The 22,566-nt window shown below is 33.6% G+C and overlaps 1 protein-coding gene across 6 annotated transcripts in view; it reads right to left on the bottom strand.

The window, feature by feature from the left end:
• Window positions 1-824: 824 nt before the first annotated feature.
• Window positions 825-22,566, bottom strand: part of Ogdh (oxoglutarate dehydrogenase Nc73EF) — a 55,687-nt gene continuing 33,945 nt past the window's right edge. For 3 of the 6 annotated variants that reach the window (XM_072520846.1, XM_072520845.1, XM_072520847.1), the window contains 12 exons: window positions 14,427-14,682; window positions 14,015-14,293; window positions 13,653-13,788; window positions 13,037-13,217; window positions 11,021-11,275; window positions 10,631-10,885; window positions 10,322-10,523; window positions 9,327-9,577; window positions 8,751-9,190; window positions 8,230-8,384; window positions 5,715-5,822; window positions 825-2,420 (listed from right to left, as the gene is read on the bottom strand). In XM_072520846.1, coding sequence (XP_072376947.1) covers window positions 2,321-2,420; window positions 5,715-5,822; window positions 8,230-8,384; window positions 8,751-9,190; window positions 9,327-9,577; window positions 10,322-10,523; window positions 10,631-10,885; window positions 11,021-11,275; window positions 13,037-13,217; window positions 13,653-13,788; window positions 14,015-14,293; window positions 14,427-14,682 — 2,618 coding nt within the window. In that variant the 3' untranslated portion in view covers window positions 825-2,320. The remainder of the gene's footprint in view (window positions 2,421-5,714; window positions 5,823-8,229; window positions 8,385-8,750; window positions 9,191-9,326; window positions 9,578-10,321; window positions 10,524-10,630; window positions 10,886-11,020; window positions 11,276-13,036; window positions 13,218-13,652; window positions 13,789-14,014; window positions 14,294-14,426; window positions 14,683-22,566) is intronic. The other 3 variants (XM_072520849.1, XM_072520848.1, XM_072520850.1) reach the window with 1 other exon arrangement.

The following is a 22,566-nucleotide window of genomic DNA, read 5'->3' as shown; positions in this document are numbered from 1 at the left end:
TCCTCCATCTTTTTGGTCCAATTGCCACGTCAATTCCATGTACTATTAGCGGAAAGTACCATTTTTATTTCTCAGCTATACTCATTATTAAGTACTCCACGTCATTTCTCAGCTGGCTTCCTGGTAAATGGTCTATTGTTGTGACATCCTCGTCTCCTGAATCGCAATCTGTTATATTATCATTTGCATTGTCTGGAGGAAAAATAATTGTACCATCAGGAGGTGTTGTAATCTCATCTGTCTCAAGTTCTGCAATTAACTCATGCAATTTTAATGGTTTCCTAAAAAAATAACCATTTTGTAGTGCTTATTACTTCTTCTTCAAGTGCCATCTCCGCGGCGGAGGTCGGTAATCATCATAGCTATTCGGACTTTTGAGACGGCTGCTCTGCTTATTACTATTGTCCTTTTAAAAGAACAAAACAAAAATGGCCGTACACAAGAAAGTAACAAAAAACTCAAAGCAATATTTCCACTATAATTACACGTAAGTAAAGCAATGACTAGCAAATCATGTAAAACGCCCACATTTGATTTGTAATAAAACAAAAACTTACCTCCAATTAGCAACATCCATGTTTAATTAAAAAACAAAACAATGCTATGCCGGTACGTAAACGAACTTTTAAAATGAGCAACTGATGAAATATCTTCATCGATATGTTTGACAGTCGACCCCACAGGCGCCATCTAACATATCTTTTAAGTATTTTCCTTTGTTCAGAATAATAATGTACATATACAAAATAGTCAAATTTGAAGTAGACATTTAGATGAATGATAAAAGTGATATTTGTTTTTTGGGTATGAAATAAAACAGCATAAATGGAACAAAACTTTCATTCAACCATATCCAAGCATTATATACGTCCATACAATAAATACTTATACTAAATTTAAAATTATATGATTTATTAAAATACTTGAAAAGCAAAAGATATTTTCAGATATTATTTTACATCACATATACTGTACATTTGCATTAATAAATATATATAAAGATCCAGACGTGGTCAAAAAAACTACGTTAAATAGTGTAGTAGAATGAGAGATATATGCAACATTATTTATTAGAAGAGCTGTATACCAACATCGGCTCATTTTTTTAAAGTCAAATTCCTCCAATTGTGTGATAGATTTAGTTCATTTGAACTAATGACATAGCTCTAATTAATCTAGATTATCACAAAATCATCGATTTTTTTCACACTTGAAAAAAAATCACCAATTCAAGTTTCGTTCTGTCAATTTTTGAGCGTTTCAAGGTCATGCCCTTTTACTAAAGAGGTGCGGGTTTTTTACTTTAAGAGAAACAGCAGTTTTTGGTATCTCTATTTCAGCGTGATAAAAACGTCTGGTAAAACGAGTTATTTGGTTTGTCCTCCTTCACAATCTGCATTAAATATTATAAACAACTAAATATGTGCTATATACATAATTACATGGTTGAAGAGTTGTCATAAAAATTTAAATTACCGAATTACAAAATAAATTTAAACTGCTAAATTTAAATATACATTAAGTAAAAAATAGACTTGTTGGTAGAATTACTAGGGTTATAAAAAATATATAATACGTAGATAAGGACAATAATAACGAATCACATTAAATATTTTGAGGGTAAATGGGTTCAAATTTAAAACTGGTCGCTATACGAGTAGCACATAGAATTTTTTTTAGCTATTCCACAGTGAATTTAGTAAGAAAATGATTATATTTTACATAACGTTTGGTTAAATGGAGAAAATTACGAAATATTGCTTTGGTATAATCATACGATCTATTCGAAGAGATGTTATACAAAGTCTTTCATTCGTGATAGCTTATTATTTCGATTATTCAGGAAAAACCGGAAAGCTTAGAAGTTTAATTTAACATTTGTTCATAAGATACTGAAAGGTGTCTGTTTGATTTTAATTTTAGGAAACAAATAATAGATTTATTTTTTCCGTAACTATAAAGTAGAGGAAAGCTTACAGAAATGTCTAATAGTATATTAAGTTTAAGTACAATAATAGTCTATTGGAAATATGTATTCAGACAGCAAATTTCCAACGACATCCGCCTGTAAAATTCATTATATTTACGGGCGCCACTATAATCCTACCAACTGTTTTGACCCCTTTAAAAATAAAAAAAACAACATATACTTAAGTGTCAAAAATATCTGACAACTCTTCGTAAAACAGTGCTTTTCTTTAGGTAAAATATTGTTTCAAAAATTTTCAAGTCGTCTACAATCATTTTGATTACAAGAAACTCATAGGATAGTGTCGTAGATCTAATACTTTGTGAACAAGTTCTTTAGAAAACCCGCAGTTTACAGTCTTGTAGCGTCTGCTAGTAGTTGTGCTACTTCTTTCAAATGTTGGTTTTTGCTACCGGTGGCAGTACTGGCGGCACAGGGTCTGCCGATGTAGCTGTAACAAGAGATGAGCATAAAAAAAGGATATAAACCATGATAAATCTACTAGACTACAAATATATTGCCGTTAATCCGCAAAATTAAGCCAATATTAAAATTAAATTCTTTAACTAAAAAAAAAGGACAATACAAGAAATTTTAACTCTAATAACAGGGGAAAGTTGCCTATATTGAATCATCTCCTAATTTGGACCAATGCGAAGAAATACTTTTTTATGTCGCTTGATATATCTTTCTAAGAAAATTTCTGAACACATCATTAATAATTGACAGTAAAAAATGTGTCATTCGTTTCCTTTTGACCAAGTGCACAGAGTTGTTAATACGATAATCATATGATAATATGAAAAACGCTATTGTTCTGCAGCCTTCTTGGAGATCACACAATCTTTTGATAAAGTGTGGCATACAGGTTTGCTGTATAAAATTAAACAGCAACTACCATCTGAATACTGTAGGATTTTCAAATCCTACATAATATACAGATATTTCCAGATAAAATACGGTACGGTAGTAAAAGCATTAAGACATGCATCACAATGAGGGAGACACCGAAAATATAGAACCCCCAACGATGGAAGAGGTAAAACAGGCAATACGAGCACAAAAGAACAATAAGGCTCCAGGTATTGACAACGTCCCCCCTGAGCTATATAAATTAGGTGGCGATCACCTAGTAGGACAAATGCATGTGCTCATGAACAAGATTTGGAATGATGAAAAGATCCCTAATGATTGGAAAACCGGGATTATATGCCCAATCTATAAAAAAGGGGATAAAATGAAATGCGAAAATTATCGCGGCATAACCCTCTTGTGCACGGCGTACAAAATTTTTACTTACATACTAAACAAACGACTCCAACAAATAACTGAAAATATTGTCGGGGAATATCAAACCGGTTTCCGACAAGGAAGATCTACAACTAACCAACTATTCACAGCGAAACAAATCTTAAACAAATCGTGGGAATACGACATTGACGTCCACAACATATTCATAGATTTCAAACAAGCCTACGACTCAATTAATAGGGACAAGTTATATCAAATAGTGCAGAGCTTTAATATCCCCCAAAAATACATCCGACTGGTAAAAACAACAATGGATTCGTCAATAGCAACTGTCAGAGTCCAAAATGAGCTCAGTGAAAACTTTATGATAGCCCAAGGATTAAAGCAAGGAGACGAGCTGGCACCGACACTAATCAACTTGACCTTGGAATATGTGATAAGACAGCTGAATATAGGAAGAGGTAATCTAATAAATAAATCAATACAGATTGCCGCCTATGCCGATGATATCAGCATCATGTCTCGCAGAACAGAAGAGGCAGCAGAAATATATTCACAATTAAAATCAAAGGCAAAAGAGACCGGACTAGAAATAAATATTCAAAAGACAAAAAAGTTAACACAGGCAAGAGCTAGGGGAAACAGACGCACAGTTAAATTAGAGGAAGATATTGAAACGGTAGATAATTTCACATATTTAGGAGTTACATTAAACAGGGATGGAACAGAAGAACCAGAAATCCAAAGAAGAATAGTAAAGGGAAACAAAGCTTATTTTTCACTCGATCATGTGTTTCGTTCCAAAAACACACACTGGAGATCGAAAATCAGGGTCTACAAAACTATTATCAGACAAATAGTATGTTATGGATGCGAGACATGGGTGATGACAGAAGAAACAAAAAAGAAAACTAGAAGTCTTCGAAAGAAAAGTCCTAAGAAAGATATTTGGATCTATTAACGAAAACGGAATATGGAGATCCAGGTATAACCATGAACTCTACCAACTGTTCAAAGAGACACCGATCTCAGAATTCGTTAAACTTCAAAGAATTCGCTGGGCTGGTCATGTAGTAAGAATGGAGACAGAAAGATCCGAAAAGAGCCCTTGATAGTAAAATGCAGAGCGCAAGACCAAACGGAAGGCCACGGAAAATATGGGAGGACAAGGTTGGAGACATAGTTTGGAGGAGGCCAAGACCCGATTTGGGCTGTAGAGCCATTGGAGAGAGAGTAAAAGCATTGATACCTATAAACTCCGGCGTACCTCAAGGTAATGTGCTTGGTCCACTATTATATCTATTGTACACGGCCGACCTATCCATTTCTGATCAATGTTCTTTGGCACCATTTGCTGCTGACACCGTCATCCTCTCGTCCGATACAAATTCGATCGAAGCATCTAGAAGGTTACAAGTCCACTTAAACCCCATTCAGATGTGGTTAAGAAAATGGCGAAATGAAAGTAAATCAAACCATGTAACTTTTACAACTAAACATCCGACATGCTCACAATTCACAAGATATACCGCAATCCGATAGTGCAAAATACCCCGGCATTGATCGTGATAGTCGACTTACTTGTAGAAGTCACGTCTTCAATAAAATAAAACAACTAAATAAAATGATGACATTTGCCATCTAGAGCCCATTCAGACATTGTCTGGGGGTCAGCAACAACCCCTATTAACTCATGTATACCTGGTAAAAATACACTGATGATGGACTTTTTAGCCCGAAAACGTTCTGTGATGTAGCCCGAAAGGGTCTTTTTTAATTATATATCTTTTATAAAGGATTTTTAAATAAAATTTTTGTGATTCATGGTAAACAGCCAACTACAGGTATTTCATTTTCCTTGTGGATTTTTAAATTTATATATGTGTTCAGGTAATTGTTTAAGACAAGACGTTGCCAAATTTTACAGGAGTCACTCAAAGGGCTGATAAGTAAGTAAAATCAAAACTGTTCAATATAGGCAAGTTTTCTCTAATTTGGTGTTCTGATATTCTAATTAAGTGACAAAATTATTAATTTGTAATAAGTAAAGGATAATTAAAGATGGTTATATTCAACGATATGGCAATATATTTATGAATCTAATTTTCATTGTAGACTTAGGTACTTAAACAAAAATTAAATAATAGAAATTTTATAAAAATGTTCTGTCTAAATGTTCTCTTTTTCTGTCTAAATGTTCTCCTTTTCTGTCTAAAAGTTTGTTTAATGATCACCTTAAACACCGCTTTCCAATTGGTTTTCCTCTTATCTGTTCGAAGTAACACAAAAGACAAATTCCAAGACAGAAAACTGAATATCTAGCTATGATTTCATGTACGAAGTAAATAAAAGATATGTGGCATAATATAAGTGGTTAAATAAGTAAAATAAATGTAAATTAAACAGTGCAAGAAAAATAACCGCAACCAAAAAGTACAGAAGCGTAGGCAGGCAGCAATAATGAAGATATGATTTTTGTTTCTGTTCCTCTCACCTTATTACCCTCGTATCGGGTTGTTCGATACTTTCTTGCGGTTCAGTTTTCACCTGTTTTTTTCCTCCAAACAATTTACCAAACCAACCCGAATCGCCCTGTTCCTCACTAAAACATTTTATCATGATTAACCAATGAGACACACAGTATGGCATAGACATAAAAATCATATCTTCAGTTTTTCAGCTACTACGTTTTCTTTTGCGCTTTAGAGATGGTTTATGAGATAAAGATTTATTAGCAAAGCATTTATACGAGAGGTGTTCTGTGAATTCTTAGTAAAATAAATACAAACATTTCTTTTATAAGAAGAAATTTATAGCTTTTTATATTCTCGTTCATATAAAGAATTTTCCGCAACTCAATTTGAATTTTACTATGTATAAGTCAAACCTTATTTGGTCATAGAAGAACATTACTCTACAAGACTATCCACAAAGTCTATATTTTTATACAGATTGTTTTATTAATATGTGTAAATATTTAAATTGCACAATTTGGTTATCAAAATATAACAATTTTGCATATTCGTCATTTCGGCTTCCATGGCCTCATCAGACGGAAGGGGTGGGAGAATAAATCTACACATGCAATTGGTTTCAATCCATATTTTACAAAAATCACAACAGTACAGTCACTTCAAGCACTGTAATTTGCTGAATAATAATCCGAATGATATGAACATTGTGATAGTTACCTCAGAAAATGAAGCATTTAAAAATTAAATTACGGGGCGATATTTTTTAACTGGAATATCTGTGGGAAGTCAATAGAAAAGGCGTACCATGTCGTGAGTTTTGAAATGTTTACTGCGTCATGGTTTTTTATTCACATTTAAGCAAAAAAAGTGATTTTTTTCATTAATTTTAATACTGTGAAAAACCTACGCATTGTAGAAGAAAAGGTTAAACACACGAGTTTCTCTTGAAAATATTTGATCTTTAAAGTGAAATTGTCTAAATTAAAGAATGTTTATAAACAAAAAAGATATTGCAAATTAAATCCGAAAGTTATCATTTTTTTCAATCTACCTATATAAAAGAATACGACGACGTCACACTGTTTGTCCGGTAGGATAACTAGGCAACTAAGGAGAGAAATCTGAACTACCAACATCTGACATTTCAATCATATTTTGTTCTTAAATTGCTACGATTGATTTATTGCTAATTCATTCTACAAATTGATGATTCAAATATCGGAAACTCGGAAATCTTACTACTTCATCAGTAATTCATTTTTTCGCAAAATTGCTAAGAATATAGGTTAGGTACTGTAATTGTAAGGTAAGAGGTTTACATACATTTACATCTACACTTATAAAAATAAACTGACCTTTAACAAACGTCAGCGTTTTACCAAAATAAAATTAAAAGTAAATAAAATTAAGTAAAATTAAATAAAGGTAAATAGAATCAAATAAAATTAAATACTGTTAAACAGAATTAAATAAAATGAAGTAAAATTAAATAAAAGTAAGGAAAATTAAATAAAATAAAAAAATACAATAAAATTAAATATAATGGTAATCAAAATGAAGTTATTGTTTAAATTGTTGAGTTAAATTGATTGCTCGCTAGTTAACTGTGGTGGTAAATAATTGATCGATATAATTTGTTGGACGAAATCTCTTCAGTCGTTCTTTATTATGCTCTTATGGCAACATATGGAAACATACGTGGGTATCGAAAAATTTCGATACCCACGAGATGGTACGCATTTTCTTATAACTTCCCCCAGATATTCCAGAAAAATAGCATCCAATAATTTTTCGATTTTTCAAGTGCTTTTTCGGCTTTGTTTCCTGAGGTAAGTATGCTTTTGAAGGTTAAGACGGTACCGATGTCTCCGTCAGCGCTTACCAACAGCTGACGCTCTCTCTACCCGCTACCCACACTCCCACGAACAACCTACCACTGCCATCGAAGCGCACTGGAGATGGAACACCGACATAAATATAAAACACTGTGGATAACCGACAGAGAAGGGAGTTCGATCCGGAATATTGATCTGGTAAGAGCTTTTACCTCCGGATCTCTGAGTATTGATCGATCTCTTCCGAGCGCCGCTAATATTTATTTTTCACCGGTATCAACGTCGGACCGCAGCTCTAGCGATTTTATTTACAGCGGTTCGTCTTTTTATTTTTATTGTATTGTACGTAAATTTTATGCTTGTTATTTATGTGAATATATTTTTATTTAGATTTGTGTATTACTAAGTCTGGTGTCTAATAGAGCTATCCGTCACACATTGCCGAAATGTCATGAGGATAATCCATTAGAGTCGCCATCTCATGGTTAGATCCGGGACTTATTATCCAAAGTATTAGTACATGTTCTTAAAAAGCTTTTCACCTCATAAAATGCTTGTCACAAACTGCAATAGTTTATATCAATGTGTTTTTTCACATGGCAATACGAAAAAATTACATTACTAAAAAACTTCAGAACAACTCTCGTACTAAGACACAAATTATATCTACTTACTGTGGTTTTTAAAATTAAATACTTACCTAATAGCTCTTTGTCCAGACAAAGTGGTTTCGAATCTTGGTTGGACATAAAACCACGCTCCTTGGTTCTTGTGTTCTTCTTGCAGCCAAGAAATCTGAGCATTTGGATATTTAGCACATTCTTGCTTCAACAAATCGAATGGGAAAGGAGTAAGCTAAAAAATAAAATAATTCGTTTGAGTGGTACGTTTTTTGATTAATCTACAATGTCAATTAAACGTAATAAACGTTAACTGTTTGATATTTTATTCCAGTTTTTATAGGGAATTTTTTTTCCGTATCTCTTTCATCTATTTAAAGTAGAATTTTAGTTCATAAACCCATTTTTTTTGTTCAATTTTTCTCAGTTTTTTTAGTTTCAGTTGTGATATTGGGCTTTGTCTTGTGGTCGGAGAAAATAATATATGCCAAAAATATTTGAAGAAGGAAGTTCTTAAAGGGACATAAAATATAAAATTTAGTGTCAGTTAAGCCTAATTTTTAACGATATAACGAATAAATATCGATTTTTGTAAACTTACTTGTTCAACACGTGTTATAGCGATCTTATTCTCCAATCCCTTCTCTTTGATGCCCTTCAAGATATCGAAGTACACTTTTCCGGTACAGAACAGCAATTTCTCGACACCTTCGGGGTTCTTTGAAGCAGGTCCGCTATCTGGAATAATTCTCTGGAATTCGGTTCCTTCGACCATGTCATCGAATGAGCTCCTAGCCTCAGGATGACGCAACAAGCTCTTGGGGGACATGATGACCAAGGGTTTTCTGAATGGCAAAGCTATTTGTCTTCTGAGGATGTGGAAGAGATTGGCCGGTGTGGTGCAGTTGGCGACGATCCAGTTGATATCGTGAAGTTGACGAACGGCAAAGTCGTCGCTTTCAGGTGGGAAGTAGTCTGGGTCATCTGAGGACATTTGTAAGAAACGTTCCAAACGAGCGCTGGAGTGTTCGGGACCTTGACCTAAAATAAAACACGATATAAATAATATATTCGGTAAAAGAATTCATACAAAACTATGACGAACGAAAATGCCGTAGATCTTTAGTTGTTGTTGTAAGGATATAATATCACATTCAGCAATTTAAAAATTTCTTACCTTCCATTCCGTGAGGCAACAACATAACCAAACCGGTTTGACGTACCCATTTAGCTTGTCCGCTAGACAACATCTGATCGACAATACATTGGGCGGTGTTGCAGAAATCTCCAAATTGAGCTTCCCAGATCACCAGAGCGTTGGGATTGGTCATAGAATAGCCGAGTTCGAAACCGAGTACACCATATTCAGAGAGGGAGCTGTTGCAGACTGTGTAGGGCGCTTGATCTGGATATAAGTTGCACAATGGGCTGTAAAAAGAAAGCGATCAATGATTAGATCACAGTGCGGTCCAAACTCTTTTGATTCTAGTTAGCCAGAAATTTTTTTGAACTATTAAACTTAAATTTATGGAGAACTGTTTATTTGTATGATTTAGAGACGTAATCATTAAAAATGGCGGACGGGTGCCACTTTGTAATGTAATTTTAAACCAGATCGTATGACAAGTCAAACATAATTTGAAACTTCGCTTAATGTTCCTGTCAACGACAATTACACTATAGACTATGAGAGTGCTTAGTTTATTTTCAGGTTATTGCAATGAAACCGATAATTATTTGCGTATCGCTGAAGAGAACTTTACCTTTAAATAATGTATTAAGTGCCATATGATCTCGAATAATTTTACAAAATGATACCTCACTGTCATTTTTAATGATTACATCACTGAAAATTCATTACAACTATAAACAAATGCCTCAGTTTAGTTACTCAAAACTTTATGAACGTTAAAAAATTGTAGGGGGAGGGGAAGGGAAGAGAGTTTATGTAGACGCGCGCTATACATATAGTCTGAAATGAATTCGACACACATATTCAATTTCTATTTTAAGGTTAAAATTCTGAAATAGTTTGTTGTCAAAAACAATTTTGTTCTGAAGCTATTTTATGGCATCTTCCTACCATTTAGTATTTTTATTGGATAATAATAAAAATATTTCTCTATGGCTGGATACAATAAAAATACAGTTAAAAAATATTTGAGATCTTACCGGTATGTAGCTTTATCAACAGTTTGATGATGTAGAACATGGTGTCTATGTGAGAAAGTACCTCTCTCAACGTCTTGACCAGACAATCTAACGTGAATGCCTTCCTTCAACAAAGAACCGAAAGCCATGGCTTCACCAAGAGCCCAGTCAGCAATTCTATTTTCAACCATTTCCATCCTGGATTTGAGAATACGTTCAATACCTATATAAAAACAGTGGTGTAGTAAAAGCAGATAATAAACCCAATGATATATAAGTTAACTATATGTTAACGTAAATATGTACGTTTTTTTATTATAAATCTCTTACCTTTGTGGATAATGAATTCAGTGGCATTTGGTGGTGGAGCCGAAAATCGTTTTCCAATGTGTACCAAGGTGTCTTCGTTAACTCCAGTGGGATTGACTTTCAAGGGATCTTTTCCTTCAAAGAAACCAGACCAGGGACTGTCGATCCAATCTTTGTATTTGATATGGGTTTCTTGTTGAGCTCTTTCGAAAGCTTCATCGCAAATTTTGTCGTATTTAGCTTTAACATCTTTCACTTCGTCTTCGGTAACGATTCCTGTTTAAACAATAGTTAGAGATTACTAAATAGGAGTTGAAAGCGACTCCAAAGAAGAAGTCGAAAGCTGGAATCAGCTAAATCCAATACAGCTCAAACCCAAAATTGAGTGCTAAAAACGTAAATATTGCTTACCTTCAGTGATCAGTTGTTCAGCGTATTTATCGATACAGGCTTTAGTCTGTTTGATCTTTCTGTACATAAGAGGCTGTGTGAACATCGGCTCGTCAATTTCGTTATGTCCATTTCTACGATAGCAAACCAAATCGATGATGACATCTTTATGGAAAGTGGCTCTCCATTCTGCAGCGATGTTACATACGTGGATGACACTTTCCGGATCGTCTGCGTTCACGTGGAATATTGGTGCGTTAACTACACGAGCAACATCTAAAAAAACAATGTACTATCATTTACTGACTACAATTTATCCTGATAAAAAAGTTTCTCCCAATATTTTTTCATTTATGTACAAGTAGACCAACGGTACTACTATGACGGTCTGATAACCTCTAGGGTAAGTCCAAGGATTCTTCAAGAATGATCCTTATTACCGTGAGATGTCAAAGTAGTTGTCTACTAAGACCTGAAGTAGTAGAAGTTACCTGTGTCTGTGTGAAGTCAACTTGTCACAGCTAACACATGCTTAAATTATAATTTCCGGTAACATTTGGTTAAATTTTGGCACATGTTTAGTATGTTCGACTCATGTGATTGGATATTTAACTAATACAGTATCGCTTATATTCATTGTTAATTTCGATTAAAATATATCACAAAGTATTAAGTGAAGACACTGAAACGTCAAATTTTAATTCTTATTCTAGTTTATTCCCATTATATGTAGCAGATAAAAGTTTCTTTTGATTACACACTTATTTCTTAGATTGCCCATAAAAGCCCGAGTATCTGGCGAGCAATTTTTTTGCTTTGTTTAATTGTAAAATCTAGTCTTTACCGACAATTTCTTTTGACTTCTTGGAATTGTTAATATATTTTTTATATTACGTACACTAAATACTCTGTTGAATACTTGTTACAAATAATTAGCCAGGATGCTAATTATACAGTTAGTTCGTGTTTGAAAACTAATTTGAATGAAGAATAATGTATTTGTTGTCATTAAACTACCCGTCGGCCGGCGGCACTGAGTAAAGATGGTCTGGCGTAAGCAGAGTAGAAAAGTAAGTGATACGCCCATTTCAAATCGCAGTGTGCTTGAACTGCTAAAACAGCCTTAAACCGACCGGATCCATCTTCAACAATGAAGATCAATGTTTAGTTTCCGCTGATGATCTTAATATTTTAACAAAAACAAGAAAATAATTAAGAAATTTTATAAAAAGATTAGAAAAGGAGCAACATATTTTGACCTAGAAATAAACCAGAAAAAGTCAAAGTACATGATACTTGGAAATACAGAGCAAAAAGAAGAGCGACAGTTTACTTTCATATCTAATGAATCAATTTCGACAGAGTGGTCCATTTTACGTATCTGGGGTATAGAAGTCAGGAAGAATGGGAACTGAATGCCACATTGGCAAAGGGAAATAAAAACATGGGAAGCCTAAGACCATTGATGAAATCCAAATATGTATAGAGAAAAACAAAGTTTAGGATAATTAAAACGGTAATAAGACCCACAGTTACATAATGGTAGTGAACTATGGACAATGAAAAATGCAAATACGGAGATATTGGAAAGATGGGAAAGGAAAATGCTCACAGCTATATATAGAGGCAAAAAGACGGTGGAAGGTGGGTGCGACGGGGAGCTAGAGGAACTGTATAACAAAGCAAGTATCATAAAGGCACAGATGGATAGGGCTAAAACGGAGACCAACCACGAAAAGAAGGAAAGGATGGCCCAGACAAAGACGGTTAGATAGCGCACAGGAAGATCTCAGAAAGGAGGGAATTGATGGTTGGAAAGAACGAGCAACCAACAGAGATGAAAGGAGGAGAATAGTAAGTCAATGTAGTATGCAAGGAGCATGATTTTTACAAGAAACCACTCCACTGGACACAAGTTTTGTAATATATTACTATTATCTTAATTGTATTTTAGCCCTAGGCCTGAGGCCTGTTGAGCTTTGTAAATAAATAAATTTAAATGTATTCTATAAAAATAGGACTGCAGTGCTATATTACCTGTACAATATGGTGAAGATCTGGAGAAACGAGGATCAGTGGTGAAACCAATTTGATTGTTAACAACAATATGGATGGTACCGTGAGTTGTGTAATCTGGTAGTTCTGACAAGTGCATAGTTTCGAATACAACACCTTGGCCAGAGAATGCAGCATCACCGTGTAAAAGTATGGACATAACCTAAAAATAACAAAAATCATTTGTCTCAAGTTTTCGGTTAACATGTTTAAGCTACAAAAATCCTAGAGTTACAAAATCTATTTAAAGTTGTCAGTTTTTACTGAAAAAAGTTTTAAAATCAATACTGTAAAAGTATATAGAAGTAGATGTTGCTCTACCATCTCAGTAGGGCATTTATTTACTTCTTCGAATGTAGTACTGCTCGCATCAACAATGCTTCGCTTCTAAGGATCGAAATAAAAGCAAATCTTCACAATCAAAACTATTTTCTTCGTAGATAGTAAACATTTTTCAATAATCTCAACTCTATATGAATTAGTGTGTTCATATTTAGGAAACAAACCTAATTTACGCAAAATTTCATCTACCAAGTCGCTTCACTTCATAAATACTTAAATACTAAACACATAAACGCTGGATTATTCCGAAATTTACCTTTTTGCCTTCTCCGTCGCCCCTGTAGAACTGTTCGGCTCTGGTTTTTCCTTGGGTAACAGGATCGACAGTTTCCAAATGGGAGGGGTTTGCTACTACAGCCAGTCTTATATTTTTGTTTGTAACACGGTTCAATCTGAAACCAATAGAACCAGTTTATAAATGAAAGACATATAACACCGAATTCATCATGACAAGTGTGCAAGATTGATGTCCCTTTATTTTCAATTTTCCAATATTTTAGTATATAAAAGTGATATTTTGCATTAGAAGATGAAAAAGACAAATTTTTCTATGAATTTAAAAATAAATTTTCATCGGTGTGAACATTTGTGTGGAATGTGAGATATATCAAACCTTACCTTTCAATGTATGTGCCCAAGTGGTACTTGACATCACCAGAACCATCATCGGCAGATTTCAAGCCAGCGAATTGAGTAAACAGTTGATGTAAAGGTTTGCGGCAAACGTTAGCTAAGACATTAAGACGCCCTCTATGGGACATACCCATAACTATACTTTCTACACCTAAGTCTGTTGATTTATCTATCACAGTTTTCATTGCAGGTATAAGGATTTCGCATCCCTCGAGGCCAAAACGTTTTTCGGAGGAGTACTTTCTGGCCAAGAACGATTCAAATCTAAAAATAAAATGTAACGTTAAAAAACTGAGAAATAAGTTAAGTAGTCAAATGTTTATGCAATATATTCATAATAGAATTGACCATCTATGAAACTCTGGATGAATTTTATAACAATTTCGTCATGACTTACCCATGAGCTCTCGTCAACCTCGCCAAAATAAGTCGTTTCTTTTCGGGTGTCAGATCTGTAACGCCAGGAGTCTCTAGTCGCTGTCGGATCCAGTTACACTGTTCCAAACTGTTGATGAACATGAATTCAACACCTATATGTCTGCAGTAGGTTAACTCGAGTCGTCTCAGTATTTCTCTCAAAGGCAAGGATTTTTCTTTTCCACCGATAAATGTCGTTGATGGCAATTTAAATACTCTATCCATATCGGTTTCCTCTATAGTCAAAATAAGATTGTTAAAAAATGTTTAGTACAAAAACTAAAGTCAATAAAAGCTTTTGATTATCTGAAGAAGCAAGGAAAGTCTTTATACGCAATTTGGTCTATTCTTTTTCAATTTTAATTACTCCAAACTACCTACGACCCTTAGTCCTGGCTCGGTAGCTGTTATTAATTAATTTATATCTTGAAAAATATTTTATGGTGCACGCTGTCCACTTTTACAAATGTCAGGGCTTTCTACCCTTAATACTTAGTAACTCTTTGATATTTTGTTGGCTACAATGATGTAGAATTTTTAGGTTATAAGAAAAACTTGTTAAAATATCTATAAGGTAATGATTGTTCTTGTTTTGTATGTATGAATTTTTAACGACTTTAAATAATGTCGCAGTGCTTAAAAGATCTGTCTATTAATGCCTTCCAGCAGTAAATTACTACATATCTATCTCTCAGAGACAATTCTTCGCGGTAACATTTACGGACGAATAATCAAAAGCTTTTACATTTCTGTTTGAACATGTGGTGCACCCCACGAATTTTATATTGTACTATACTTACCCACAATTCTCTCATTTTATTTTAAGTCATTTTTTTTGTGAAAAGCTATGAAAAATCAACATAAAACCAATTTCGAAGACAACACCACGCAATACTTCAACCATGATACCTACCATGAGCAATGGACGACGTACACGGTACTTAATTTTTTCATCTGATATGCTTATGTTAATTTTGTCAGTATTAATACGAGATCTAGAACGGCAACACTGTTGATATTTGTAGAATGTTAAGCAGAAGCAATAACGACGAGGATGGATCAACAATGTAATGAACTTAATATAAGTGGACAACATTTTTAAATATACAAGTTACGGACACGCTTTGAGGAAGTTCAGACAAACTATGCGTGTTGAAGACAAAATATATCATACTTTTTTCACAAAATTTAATATTATTATACTGAAACACAGATAGCTGAAATCGTCAAGGTCATTTGCGTCAGTACAGATTCAGTACAATGTTGTTCTTAAGGGCGTTAATAACTGTTGACATTTCAATTCTATAAGGTCATTTGCGTCAGTACAGATTCAGTACAATGTCGTTCTTAGGGGCGTTAATAACTGTTGACATTTCAATTCTATAAACACACAAATTAATACTTTATTCTAGAAGCTACAGTGTTGCCAAACTGTAACGGGTATTGGGTTTCGTGAAATCGTTAAGTTGTCAAAAACTAAAGAAAAAATTAAGTATTGTACATAAATTATGTAAAACGAAAGGTTTTGTGTTGTATTTTTTTATCAAAAAAATGTAAAAAATAATTGAAATACACCTAATATAAAGTTGATTGTAACATGAAATAATAATGATGAAAGTACAAACTAAAAACATATCCAAAACGGTATTAAAAAAAAGTAATTTTTATTATACTTAAAAAAATAGTACCTATATGTTATTGTAACACGTGACACTATGACCTTTGTATCAAAAACATAATAATGACCATAAACATATTTTTGGTATAAGCTCAGATACCAAAGATTTAGAATTGTATGGACTTCACTTTTATGGTTCAAAATTTCGGCTGCGGATATGATCATATAATATCAATGTTTTCAAGAGTAAATATTTCCTGTATTTTTGTTGTAGAACTCTTGGATTTTGCAATGGTCCTCATTATTTCAGAATCTCACACTCCCACTTATTTGGCAATCAAATCTTCAAGGGCTATATCAGTTCGATGATATTAATTCTATACGATTTTCAAAAACATCCAAACACCCAGAAAGAGTGTTTCAAATGTAATGTAGAGACGAATAATTTTAAGCATTATCATCAATGTGCCACTGCCAAACACGTATTCCCATATTTTTCATGTCTTCATCGATGTTATCAAGGAACCTTGTTCTGGGTCTTCCTCTTCTTCTCTGACCAATGGGGCTATCAAGGAGCATTTTTCTAGCTGGGTCACTTTATTCCTATCATGGCCACCTTCTTTACATAGTTCAGCTGGGAGATTATTCCGGGTGATTTTTTTGGCTAGTTTTTTCAATGCATCTTTAACTTCAAGAATCGTTGGTGGTTTCTCTTCCCTTTTGTCTCTTACCCTTACCTCATCTCTTTCGTCTTCCAGGTTTTCTTCTTCTTCCTCTATATTAAGTACCTGGTTAAAGTATTTCACCCATCTATTCAATACATCTCTCCTTGTTGTTAATAGGTCGCCATTCTGACTTCTGCGTTGTGTTGTAGTTGCCTCGAATAATTTTAATTTTTTTTTTAAATATTGCATTCCAAAATGACGGGATTGGGGCCAAAATACAGTGACTGACAGAGCAGTTCTTACAGTAGGGATGTACAGGAAAATGCAACCAGGTGGGGGATGATACTGTATTTTGGTTGCATTGATAGTGTGTTGGCTAAAGTACTGGGCATCATGTTGATAGGAAATCTTGCATTAAGAGGGTAGGCGCAAAATTTCGGGCCAATGCTTTTTAAATGCATTTTGTTTTTTTCGAATCCTGAGAAAACTAGTAAGTATTTTTGAAAAATTTAAACGCATAATGAAAGATTACATTATTACCGAGGATTAATTTTTCCCAGGACCTTTTCTTAGTGGATTTCTTTCTTGGAACAGTCTTGAAATTTTGGACACCTTACATGTAAGACTCAATGAAGTCTTAAATAGAAATTTACTACATAAATTTTATTTAAAACGATATGAAAACTCCTATTAAAAACGCGAATTTTTAACTGCAGTTAAAGCAGTTTTTTGTATGCAAAATATGATCTTTTGTGTCAAATTTTGTCTAATTAGAAAGATCATATTCCTATTTACCAGTACTTTCAATGCATTTTGGATGCTACTTATCACAACAGTGTCATCGATACTAGGTAATACACACTTAGAAAAGTCTCTTTACACCACTTTGGATACATTTTTAGATTACATTAACAAAAAAATGCTTTTAAACTCTATAAATAATTATCTAAATGATATTTCTCTTATACTCTATAAACTGTTAAAAATAAAAAAAGTGAAGAATGGATTCAGCTTGAAACATTATTCTAGATCTAACGCGATTTAACTAAATTAGCAAGCGAATAATTAGAAAGCTCAAGGAACAATAGCATTAGATTTGTAGCAGAATCATAGGACTAGCGAAAATTAAAAAGTTAGAAGCAGTCAAGAGGGACGTCACATCACATCAATTAAGAAGTTTTTACTATAATACATACATTATGTTGTTTGTAAAATTATATATAAGGTTGAAATCACTTACGGAATAAAATTAATTTCGTCTTTGTTTTAAAAAATGACTCGTCGAGTTTTATATATAAATATGCGCTTTTTAAGCATACATTTAAATGTACTCACACAAGCCTAAATAGTGCAAAAGCTTCATTTTTAATGGAACACCCTGTATATTTTTATATTTTTAAAAGCTCCTTAACAAGCTGATCTCAACGAACTATATCCGAGTCTATGAATATTACAAGGTGAAATTTTGAAATTATACAGTGTGGAAACCACTTATGAAATAAAATTGTTTGTGTCCTCATTTTACATAAAAAATGCTGGGACACGTCAACTTTTAAATTCAAATGTGCGCTTTTAATTTAAATGTACAGGGTAATTCACGCAAGTATAGCATAGTCCATCATCTTTATTATTAATATAACACCCTATATATTTTATGTTTTTAAAATCTCCTTAACAATCTGATCTTTTTTGAGATGCTGTTGTTAATTCGCTTCTAAAAAAATAAAAATATACAGGATATACGATAAAAATAAAGATGATGGACTATGCTAGACTTGTGTGAATTGTGAATCACACTGTACATTCAAATTTATGTTTAAAAAACGCACATTTGAATTGAAAAGTTAACATGTTCCAGCGTTTTTCATAATTTTCTAAAATAAGGACATCAACAAGGACATTTTATTTTATAAGTGGTTTCCACATTTTATAATTTATCCTGCACAGTATTGTGCGAATTATTGTGAACAAACAGAATTGATTTGTAAATATGATTTATTTAGGCCAAAGGTAAATTTAGGTACACTTAAATGAGATTTTTTCATTAATTAGTATTTAATATGTCCCCCTTTTACTTTTATGACTTTCTGGAATCTTCTAGTCATGGAATCCACAAGTTTTTTTGCAATTGTTTGTGATTGCTTCATCTCTAAACCACACCTTAATCACTGCTTCCACCATTTTTGTTTTTCTCGTACAGTCAAATTTTTGCAGTTTAGCCTTACATATTGCCAACAAATTTTCAATAGGATTAAGGTCAGGTGAATTCCCAGGCCAATCAAGAAGGGTAATATTATTATCCTTGAAGTATTTCATCATAACCTTCGATACATGGCACGGAGCTGAATCTTGTTGAAAAATTGCAGTCCCTTCGGCCTGTACTTTGTCAAGCTCTATAGCTAAGCGTTGGCCTAGCATGGCTTTGTACTTTTCACTGTTCATCATACCTTCAATAGGAATAAGAGTGCCAGTTCCTGAGTATGAAAAACAGCCTCCGAACATTTTTTTGGCTGTTTGGTTAATATGGCTAGCTGAAAGTGACTCATTGGCTGCCTTTTGTACGAATTTTGATCGCTGGCCCTGCACTAGGAAGTGGGTCTCATCAGAAAAGAACACTTTTATTAAATCTTCTGCACTCCAATGAGCGTATTTTTTTTGCCCAATTTAGTCTTTTTTTCATCATAGGTGCTGTCAGAAGTTGTTTCTTATGCGGTCTCACGGCTCTTCTCCCTCCTTCTAAGACACGTCTGCGTACCGTTGAGTCGTGAATTCCAGCTTTTTCTAAATCTTGCTAGAGGTCATAACTTGTTTTTGCTATCGCGCAAAAGAAAGGCTTCATCTCGAGGAGTAGTCTTCCGTTTTCTTCCACATTTTCCTTTCCGCCGCACTTCAACTGACCCTGTTTCCTTTTTTGTTTAATTATTTTGTTTACTGCACCCAAACTTTCACAACACTCCTTTGCAATGTCCCTCTGAGTCATTGGTGTATGCTCACTAAGTGTTATGATCCTTTCTCTTTTTCAAGGAGTGATATCCATATTAAAAAGTTAAACCTGATTGAACCACAGTTAAATCAATGAAAATAACACCAACTTGCACATAACCTGAGATACAACAAAATATAAGAATGATATAAAACACAAAGCACGTGTTTTGAACAATATACTAATAAGGTTTTGAGGTTATGTTATTTTTTTGACAAAACAGTTGACAGAATAGGCACAGCAGGTGTGCCAACTTATGAAAACTGAATTTCGATCTCTGTTCACATTAATTCGCACAATACTGTATTATTCATAATAGACCTAATTACTATTTTAATGGGAATAAGTCACAAGTGAAGTAAACCAAGTTTATTGACGTTTCAATCTCCACTTCGGAAATTGTCCCCAAAATACAGACATTAATTAATTTTTGTTTAATTAATGTTTGTATTTTGAGAACGATTACCGAAGTGGAGATTGAAAAATCAATAAACTTATTTTAACCTTCAATTGTGGCGTGTTCTCATTAAAATATTAATTACTTTAAAGTGCCACAAGAAAATAGCTTCAGAACAACATAATAGACCTTATATGAGTTCGATGAGGTCAGGGTGTTAAGCAGCTTTTAAAAATATATAAATATACAGGATGTTCCATTAAAAATCAAGCTTTACATTCATATATAAAAGCAGAACGGGTCTAAGGGTTTAGTATAATTTTTTTAAACAAGGGCAGAAATAATATTCCATAAGTGGTTTCCACCCTGTATAATTCAATAACACAGGAGCTAAACAAATGTTGAATACGGATCGGAATGCACAGGTTGTCGTAAAATTTAATATATGTGAATACTGCCAAATCTGCGAAACTGGGGCAAACATATTTATTTTTCCGAAAAATTTCTCCCCCAGAACTGTTCTGAAGTTCTTAGTATTTAAAAACATTGTACACAAAAAAATGTCTTGCAGATTACTCCTTCGTTACTGCACCTCATCGATGAGATCCAACAATCCAGCAATTTTCAAATCATCAGTGCTTTCTATATATTTCTGCTATATATTTCTTTCTTGGGTCAGCACTATTGGCGAATGCAACAAACCGACTACGAACAAAAATTTGTCGAGTTCTAAGTATTGATAATTTAGTCAAAAATCTGTTAAAACAATTGACTATATATTTTCTATACATATTTTGTCCCTTATTAGGAATCTTAACAAATACATATGTATTCTTCTTTGAGAAATATCATCAGTAAAATTATATTCTACTTCAGTTGAAAATGTATTTTCCAAATGGAGTATATAAAATTTTGCAACGACCTGTATTCTTGCAATACTAATTTTAAAAACGTATAAAAAACTTGAAACTTTATCATTAATTACCTTTATATGCTGCGAATCCATTTGTGATAAAAAAATATATAAAAGAAGGTTTACATGTAACGCACAAATTCGTATTTTTTATTAGCTTTCCGACATTATTTTCATTTTTCACTATTTGTGTACTACCTGTTGTAATTTCGCTTCGTTACATTATAGTTTCCAAAATAATCTCCATCCTCCCCTACATCTAAGGAGATGTTTATTACATGAAAAAGCTCCGCTGTTTTCATTGGTTAAAACCGCAAAAATTAATCAATTTGTCACAGATTCAGGAAATTTTTCAGTAGGTACTGATTTAAAATTGCTAAAATATCTGAAAGCTTCCTAGCTTGTAATGTAGATTAGATATAATCGATACGTGGTATCAGGTGAAAGGGAGGAAGAGGAATTAAAAAGAACTGAAAAAAAAAAACGGAGATTATAGGAACCACCAATGAGAAAAACATACGAAAAATGTGATCTTAATCAGCATTTAGATATCGTTCTTCTTCTCGCGCTTTCCATACCTTTTCAGGCGTCGGAGTGTGATTCCGGTTTATCATTTATCCAAATATTTTAAATATGGAAATAGCCAAAATATCATTGGAAAACTCTGAAGACGTACAAATTAATAGAATGCTCATTTTTCATTCTTCTTGATTTTAGACAAACCGTCTGTTTTATGTTCATAAATCTGTCACCAAGTGTTTTGTGTCCACCTCTTTCGGGAGCAACCAATACTATTATGTATCTTATCCCATTCTTTTAATGTATTCATTTCACTCTTTGTTTATTTTAATAACCATTTATTCGACATGGTGTTTTATGCTTTCGCTTTTTTCTCTCTCAGAAATATCTTTCCGTTATTCTACGAACTATCTTCATTTCAGTTTCTTAGTAGTCTTTTGGTTTTGTTTCTGCTATAGTTTATGTATTACATCTCTTAATAGATATTCTCTCTCTCTCCAATGGCGCTACAGCCCAAATCAGGCCTTGGCCTCCTCCAAACTATACCTCCAACCTTGTCGGTCCCGCGCCGATCTTTTCCAGGTTCTCACGTCTAGCAAATTTTGCGGGTCTGCTGCCACTTCATCCTCTCATCTTTTCCGTAGCCTTCCTTTTGGTCTTGCGCCCTGCCATAATGCTGATGCTCTTTTTTTGTCTCACGGTGTATGCTTTCGACATGCTGCCATTTCTGCTGCTTCTATTGTTTGCCCCCTTATTTGGGCCTCAACGTCAACAAAACATGATATTCCTGTAGCCAAATATTTAAATTTTATTTCTTGTTTGATTGATACACCGTCTACTTCAAGCTTGGTGTCCGCTGGATCGACTACATAGCATAATATTGCTCTGAAGCTATTTTCTTGTGGCATTTTAAAGTAATTACTATTTAAATGGGAAAAAGCCACAATTAAAGGTTAAAGTAAGTTTATTGACGTTTCAATTTCCACTTCGGAAATCGTTCTCAAAATACAAACATTTCCGAAGTG

This window comes from Diabrotica undecimpunctata, chromosome 1 (genome assembly GCF_040954645.1).
Source record: "Diabrotica undecimpunctata isolate CICGRU chromosome 1, icDiaUnde3, whole genome shotgun sequence".
NCBI classification, from domain to species: domain Eukaryota; kingdom Metazoa; phylum Arthropoda; class Insecta; order Coleoptera; family Chrysomelidae; genus Diabrotica; species Diabrotica undecimpunctata.
Note: the sequence above shows the minus strand (reverse complement) of the source record. Positions and strands in the feature narration are given on the sequence as shown.